This window comes from Brassica napus, chromosome A10 (genome assembly GCF_020379485.1).
Source record: "Brassica napus cultivar Da-Ae chromosome A10, Da-Ae, whole genome shotgun sequence".
Taxonomy (NCBI): Eukaryota; Viridiplantae; Streptophyta; class Magnoliopsida; order Brassicales; family Brassicaceae; genus Brassica; species Brassica napus.
The window spans coordinates 17,610,408-17,618,152 of NC_063443.1; the positions used below are offsets into that span (position 1 = coordinate 17,610,408).

General features: G+C 38.2%; 3 protein-coding genes and 1 non-coding gene across 5 annotated transcripts; 2 read left to right on the plus strand and 2 right to left on the minus strand.

Moving 5' to 3' along the window:
* The first annotated feature begins 371 nt into the window (after positions 1 to 371).
* TRNAA-CGC lies at positions 372 to 444 on the plus strand. Its single transcript has one exon. It is a non-coding gene; the product is annotated as a tRNA-Ala (tRNA).
* A 249-nt stretch (positions 445 to 693) lies between these two features.
* LOC106419473 lies at positions 694 to 2,378 on the minus strand. The gene is made up of 2 exons (XM_013860267.2): positions 1,896 to 2,378; positions 694 to 937 (listed from the first exon to the last, which is right to left on the minus strand). Exon 1 carries the CDS (start codon positions 2,293 to 2,295, stop codon positions 1,903 to 1,905), a length of 393 nt encoding a protein of 130 aa, XP_013715721.1. The 5' UTR covers positions 2,296 to 2,378; the 3' UTR covers positions 694 to 937; positions 1,896 to 1,902.
* Positions 2,379 to 2,548: 170 nt separating this feature from the next.
* LOC106419105 (glycerophosphodiester phosphodiesterase GDPD6) lies at positions 2,549 to 5,045 on the plus strand. 2 transcript variants are annotated; one of them, XM_048742509.1, is made up of 8 exons: positions 2,549 to 3,169; positions 3,276 to 3,457; positions 3,521 to 3,704; positions 3,798 to 3,872; positions 3,957 to 4,066; positions 4,145 to 4,363; positions 4,433 to 4,588; positions 4,652 to 5,045. In XM_048742509.1, exons 1-8 carry the CDS (start codon positions 3,157 to 3,159, stop codon positions 4,829 to 4,831), a joined length of 1,119 nt encoding a protein of 372 aa, XP_048598466.1. In that variant the 5' UTR covers positions 2,549 to 3,156; the 3' UTR covers positions 4,832 to 5,045. The 2 variants fall into 2 exon arrangements, with proteins under 2 accessions (XP_048598466.1, XP_048598467.1); XM_048742510.1 differs by having other exon boundaries at positions 2,549 to 2,793.
* An 82-nt stretch (positions 5,046 to 5,127) lies between these two features.
* Positions 5,128 to 7,444, minus strand: LOC106419469. Its single transcript, XM_013860263.3, has 3 exons — positions 6,519 to 7,444; positions 6,120 to 6,439; positions 5,128 to 6,044 (listed from the first exon to the last, which is right to left on the minus strand). Exons 1-3 carry the CDS (start codon positions 7,045 to 7,047, stop codon positions 5,289 to 5,291), a joined length of 1,605 nt encoding a protein of 534 aa, XP_013715717.2. The 5' UTR covers positions 7,048 to 7,444; the 3' UTR covers positions 5,128 to 5,288.
* Positions 7,445 to 7,745: the final 301 nt, after the last annotated feature.

Genomic DNA, 7,745 nt, shown 5'->3' on the forward strand with positions numbered 1-7,745 from the left:
GATAGGACATTAAAATTTCCAAATCGAGTGGTTTTTAAGTATTCATAAACCGAAATCAAACCGAGGATTGAGTACATTTACAAACAGAATAAACATTATTTTTACCGGTTCGGTTTGGTAAGGAACACTTAAATGGATGTTCCGACAGGCCGTCCTTGTCCAGCTAAAGACAACTACTTTCGGTGTGCCTGAAAAATATTGTTAGAAAAATACTTAAATCTAATGCGACGCATGTGCACTGACGCCGATACACCTAATGAATTTGAACAATCGACTGATATTCCAAACATACTGCACATGTGAAATCAACGGATGATATTCTCTATATTTTTATTAATCAAAGATATGTTTGAGATTGGAATTATCAAGTTGGGGGTGTAGCTCATATGGTAGAGCGCTCGCTTCGCATGCGAGAGGCACGGGGTTCGATTCCCCGCACCTCCATTTCTTTTTAAACCTAATTTGATAGTATATTTATTGCCTGTTTTTGTCTTCAATCATTCGTTTGATCAACTCCGTGCAATGTTTATTACAGTTCCACATCTTGTCATGAAAAAATTGTACAGCATGGTTCTTTTTTTTCTCTCTTTTATCACTGATGCAATAGGAAAAGGGGTCCTAAAGAGCACAGCGACTACTACTACATGCTTCTCTCAGTGTTCATTAGCAACCATTTCATATAAGACTACATGCTTTCAAATAATGATGAATTCACCATAGGACATAAAAATATTTATGTGAGTGAACAAAGGGAATACAACTGAACAACAATCCAGTTCCTGTGAAGGAACATCAAGTGTTTTGTAGTACATAAACAGCCTTTATTAGATAAAATGAAAACTAGTAAGGATTTTTCTCGGTAGTGAGATATTATCACACGCAGTCCGTCTCCCACCACAGCAGATTACAGGAGAAAAGACACGAGACTAGCAAAAACCTACAAAGAAAGGGACAAAAAAAAGTCAGTCCAGAGAAGATGGAAACTCAGATAATATGGGTTTTAAACGATGGAGATTTTCTTGTGTTTATGCAGTAAGCTTGAACCAGGTGATACAAAACATGAACATTTGAAATACTAAAACTTAGCAGCAGTAATAAGCTGTAGGCTATATAGCACAAACAGAGACATCCTTCTAAATAGTCACAGCTCAGCACATAGTTAAAATCTATTCGCCAGGTTACTCATGATTCCAATACAACTTCCCATTTCTTTGATCTACAAATATTACTCCAGTAACCAAACTAATTGATCATCACAAAAAACTCAATTATTCAAGACAAAAATTGACAAATCAGGCTCTCTGAAAACGTAAAGCAGCAGGGAGATGTAGATAAAAAAAAACCTACAAACAAACAACCATCATTTTCAACCTAACTTTGCCTCTAAGTCTATTCTAAAATTCCAAACATCCCCATGTACAGATGCCATCATATTCTTTCTCCACCCCAGATATCTAAATTTCCCATTGCTCAAATCAAAATTCACCGAGAGAAATATACTTCACAGGCTACTGTGAAGACCAGAAAAAAAAGCTTACTACACTCCAAGTTTTCCTTCTCTCTAATTTAAAACGGTCTAATGATGACTCTCGGATCATAAGGTTCCGTTAAGATATAACCCTTCAACCAACTTCACCAGTTACAGACCATTTACAGTAAAGCTAATCCCCAATAATCGAAATAAATGGACTAAGCCTTATCACTATTCACCACGATTCTCACTAAGAAAGTGTATAGCTTTAGAAATCAATGAGAAGCCAATGCTGCACTTAGCCATACATAACATGCTCAATCAAATAAACCTAAAGTTTCAAACTTTACACAAATCAACAATCACACTCATCTCCAAATCAACAAACTTCTCAATTAGAATCAAACAGAGCTCAATTCCTCACCTGTTTGTTACTCGTAGCCTCCGCCACGAGCGTTCTCATCCTCCTCAACAGTGGTCGTCAAGTAAACCCTAGGGAAGTCCGACTCCTCGAACGTCTTCTTCTCATTCATCATCTCCACCACGTCCTCCTTCTTCAACAGGTATCGCCTAATCGGCGGGCGGTTTCGCCTCTGATCCCTCGCGTGGTACAAGATGTTGTACACGTTCTCCGGATCCGCCGTGGGCACGATCGCCTCCTGATCGATCGTTGCGGGGCATCGGATACGATACTCCGTCGCCTTGGGGACGGATTCGAGGTACTCCGGGTGGGCGCAAGGTCCGGTGATCTCCCATGGCTTCTTGATGTAGCGCCTGAGGGTTTGCACGAGGGAGGAAGCCGCCGTCGCCGCTGATTTCGCCATTGTTGATGAGAGAGAGAGAGAGAGAGAGAGAGATTTGGCCAAGGAAATGAGGAAACGTAGTTCAGGTAAAACCGGTTTGATCTGTTTCGATTTTGAATTTACGTATTGGTTCGATACTAAACCGAGATTTTGTTTCGTGGGCCTTATAATGGGCTTTTATCATTTTAATGGTGAGGAGTGTTATCTCAATGAAAGCACTGTGGCACTCTGAGGTCCATAATGAACAAAAATGGGCTGCTAACATGGTTAATTCTCTTGCTTTTTTTTTTTCTTTTTTCTCTTATCGAAGCACTTCTCAGTCTGACACGATATACTTTTGTCTTTTTTTTTTTTGGTTATGTCTCTCTCTTCAGAAACTAGTGAGAGCACTTGGGGTGTTTGCAGGAGGAATCTTCTTCATGCGTAACTATGGTGATCTCATCATGGCAGTCTGAAGAAACCTGAATAACAATGGAGGAGAGCATCCCTTAGTTTTATTTTTTCACTTTCTCGACTTTTGTATGTCTCTTGTCTAAGACTTGATGGTCTTGTTTCTGATTTCACCAATGTGATATAAATAATTAAATTTTTCATTCACAAGTTGCGTTTTCATCTATTCACAAAGCTTATGATATCTTTCTTTGTTCACATTAATATCTAAAATTTAACCAGGATTTGTAATCATATATTCAAGTAAAAAGGAATATTCTTTCAAAAACCAAAGAGTTTCTCTATATTCTAGGCCTAGTCGTATTTCACACTGCATCTTGGAATATACTTTATTTGTTCTTTAGATACGCTCCATATAAAGTTGAATATTGAGAAAGTTTTGAGAGAATTCAAGGTTGTATGTGGAGGAGCTCTTAGGCTTGATTCTCAGTCATGGTCGTCAAGTGTCAGTTTCAAAGCCTCCACCATGATATCTTCTTGTTGTTGCTTTCTTTGTTTATTGTTTTTCTTGTGTCACTTTTTAGTGAGATTTAGTATATGTTCTTTTGCAGATTGTCTACCGTTGCTTTTACTGTCATTGTTGATTGCTGAATGTGCCTCAAGGCCATTGTATACTCTCCCAAGTCTAGCAAAAGCTGGAACTAAGAAACCGCTTCAGACTTCTCGTCCATTCAATGTTGCACACCGAGGAGCAAACGGCGAGTTCCCTGAAGAAACTGCTCCTGCTTATATGGTATTGCATCCCTTCACTAAACTTTGTCCTGTTTCTTTAAGACCTATGTATCTTTTATTGCAGAGGGCGATTGAGGAAGGTGCAGATTTCATAGAATCAGACATTCTATCTACCAAAGACGGTGTTCTGATATGTCATCACGATGTTAATCTCGATGATACAACTGATGTTGCTGACCACAAGGAGTTTGCTGACCGTAAGAGAACTTATGAAGTCCAAGGGATGAACATGACCGGCTTCTTCACTGGTAAAACTTACTAAAATCCACTACAAGAAACCAATTCATTTTTTTTTAGAGGTTTTGTTTTTTCAATGTTTGATTGAACATTCCCAAGAACAGTTGATTTTACTGTGGAGGAGCTGACAACACTTGGAGCTAAGCAGAGGTATCCTTTCAGAGATCAACAGTACAATGGTAACATGTTATCTCTTCTTTATATGCTTAAAAAAAAAATACTTTTGCACCATGAAGTATAAACAAAAATGCTGGTAATATCAGGTAAGTTCCCTATTATTACTTTGGATGAGTATATAGCAATAGCACTGGATGCACCTAGAGTTGTTGGGATATATCCAGAGATCAAGAACCCTGTTTTCATCAATCAGCAAGTAAGCACAACTTACTAGCCACTGATAATAAACAAATAGAGAGGTTGTTAAATCCATTTTTTTTTTAAACTTCTGCAGGTGAAATGGGCTGATGGTAAAAAGTTTGAGGATAAGATTGTGGCAACTTTGAAGAAATATGGATACAAAGGCTCATACATGTCTAAAGATTGGCTAAAACAGCCAATATTCATTCAGTCTTTTGCTGCAACTTCACTTGTTTACATTTCCAACATGACAGACTCACCAAAAGTGTTCTTGATCGATGATGTCACTATCCTAACCGAAGACACTAATAAGGTCCTTTATATTACTTTCATTTTCAAAAATCAATCAGCGTTGCTTATATATGTATATATGTGAATGCAGACATACAATGAGATTACATCAGACAAATATTTAGATTATATTAAACCATATGTCGTTGGGATTGGTCCATGGAAAGACACTATCGTTCCTGTTAGCAACAACCGTCTGACTACACCAACGGATTTGGTTGCAAGAGCACACTCACGTAACCTTCAGGTTTGTTTATGTGTACGACTCAACTTATTTCTCTTGCTTATATGATCATTGGTTTGTTGGTAGGTGCATCCTTACACATACCGTAACGAGAACCAGTTTCTGCATTCCGGGTTTCATCAAGATGCGTATTTGGAGTATGATTATTGGATCAACAAGATTGGTGTTGATGGTTTGTTCACTGACTTCACTGGAAGTCTTCACAATTTCCAGGAGTTGACTTCTCCTTTGCCTAAGCTTCAGTGATTGGCTCTTTTTTTGTTTTGCCTAGTTCTTCTTCTGTTAGGTACTTTTGTAGGAATTCTTGAAACTTTTAATAATTCTCTTCAGTTTAATAAAAAGGAGCAACTGCTTCTATGTTGTTCACAATGCCTTTGGAATAACAGTCTATAGATGATTGTTGAAAAAGCTAAACGTGAATCAGTTTTATAATGACAAGAGCAGAGAAACTTTTACAGTACAGAGATGTCTTCTTGTTCTTTTTGCCAGAAGAGATAGTTCTTTGAGCTTTGAAACTTTTCTGAAGACAATACAGTTTTGAGTTTGACACAACATGGCAACATCTTTTTTTTCTTTTCATTTTCAGTTTGTTTCGATTTCACAAGACAAGTTTGACCCAAATCTTACATATCTATACACTCACTAGAGACGTCTATAATATTTCATCATAAACAATGAGAATCTATTAACCAGTTTATGCTTTTCATGGATTATGTTCTATTTCTTCCATGAGAGATAGCATCTTCTGTGCATTAAACACAGAAGAAGATCCTTGTTTTGTTTTCTCAACAATCTGCTTTATCAGTTGCTTCTCCATCTCACTCTCAGACTCTCTATCTTCTTCTTCGTCGCTCAAACCAAGTAGATCTTCCAAACTGAAGAAATTCACATCCTCTGAAGTTCTTGAGGAAGCCTTTCTGTAATCTTTATGGCTCCGAGGTGAGCTTTTACTTGTCAAATACAATCCTTCTTGCCGCTCATTCTCCTGCATCTCATACTGTACATCGCCTTCTTCAGAAGAATCGTTTATATCCATCAGTTCCTCATAAGAGTCATTGAATGCATCAAGTGCCGGCCCTGCTAAGTTCATAACCAGAGGTTGAACCTCCACTACAGGATTATTATGCTTACGAATTGAGTCTCTCTTCACTGCCTGGCTTTCACACAACCTTGAATATGGTTTCTTCTTTGCCTCTGCTTCCATGACCAGCTGCTCCATTTTCCTCTGGCTCTCTTCTAAGGCGATCTCAAGCTCTTTTATGCGTTCTTCACACCGCGAGTTGATAACTTTGTGCAGACGCAAGCTTAGCTCACGAGGTGAGACTATATAGTTTCCTGATTCAGGTGTGGCGTTTCCACAAGGCTCCTGGTTGGACTCGGTTTCATCAAAGCGCTGCCTTTCAACCTTATCATCTCTCAGCTCTCCCTGCGCAAACTCTACTTCAAAATCCGGCTCCAGCTGCAGAATTGAGAAACAATTACCAAACTGAACTTCTATCTATAAATAAAGAATGGCTACTCTTATCTTACTCACCTCGAAGACATCTGAGGGTTGCGTCTCAATGTTGGATGAGTTCATGTTCATCTGTAGCATTTCCAATTCAGCTACAAGCTCTGCTTCAATTTCACCAATAGATTCTGAATTCTCTGCTGTCTTTTCACCATCGTGTAACTCATCATCATTCACTGTCAATGAGTCTTTCGTCTCAACCCCATCTTCTGAACCCTTTACCAAACTCTCTGTCTCCTTTAACTCTTCTCTGACCTTCTTTACTTCCGTTTGGTTAGCTACAAAGGATGACATTATCCCAATAGAAATCCCCACGCATAGCAGCATTGCTGCATCTTTTGATCCTGAAAAAAAAAAAAAAATAGAATCCAGCTTCAAGTCTTTGCATTTGTCAGTATAATAAAGAGATGGCAAGATGCTTACCAATCCCATTATCAGATGTTCTACTCGTCTTTTCAACTCTCCTCTTAACATAAAGACCTGAAGCTTCCAACTTCCTTAGCTGAGGGATTCCACAGTTCTGGCTAATAGAATCTCCAGAGCTCTTGCTAATTACTTTTGCACCATCAGTAACAACCAAGGGCCTCGAAACTGCAACACATGGTGATGGAAACGGGCTAAGCATATGGTCCTCTCTATGTAACCGATTCATAGAAAAAGGCTTGATAAGTCTCCTGTATCGCTGTTTCCTCTTCAGAAACGCTCTGTTCCCAAAAGAATCTGAACAAATCTCCACTCCAAATACATCAAGATCTTCCCCATTTATGCAATCTTCAAAGTTCTCTTCGTTTGGTATCTTGTCACTTACCAAACTGCTAACCACACATCTAGGAGATTCTGGCTTCACATAAGACAAATCCTCAGGAAAGCTTTCTTTACCTTTGGATACATTCTGCAAATGCTTGGTTACCAATCCTGTAGCTGCAGTAGCTGCTATTAGCCAAAGATCCATTCTCTTCTCTCTCTCTTTTTAACAATCAAGAGGGCACGTGCATACTCTCCCAATCCAGCTCCATAAACATTAGAACTCGTCGAAAAAACAACCTTTAGAATCAAAGACTCATGCTTTTCAACAATCTTCAGTAACCCATTCGGGAAACTTAGAAAAGGTTTCGACTTTCGATTAGAGATGAGGTGATGAGCAGTGATCAAATAAGCGGAAGAAGGAAGAAGGAAAGGAGGAGACTTTGGAGCTTTGAGGATGCAAGAAGGGATAATAATCTGGAAACGATCTTCTTCGTTTGGGAAAACGGCGAGAGGCCGGCAAAAAAAGTTAGTGAAGAAGCTGTAGGAGCTGCCAAGGGTTACATGAATGAATTTCTGATTTTCAATTAATAAAATAAGATTAAAAATAAATAAAGGATATAATTATTATTTTATGTAACATGTAAAGGAGGCGTCATTAATCATGTTCTTTTTTGTGGCGCAAAAAGAAAAACAGAATGAAGTCGTTTCTGGCCAATTGATATGGTTGATAGTGATTGGTGGTGATTGGTTGGACTTTATCTCCCTACTTTAGTTTTATTTATTTTTAAATCACTAAATTTTACCAATAATGTTTTAGCTTTACTTTTAAAAATTAAAGTCTACATCAAGTTTTTATTTAATTTTACCAATCATGCTTTAGCTTTATTTTTAAAGCTACAGCAA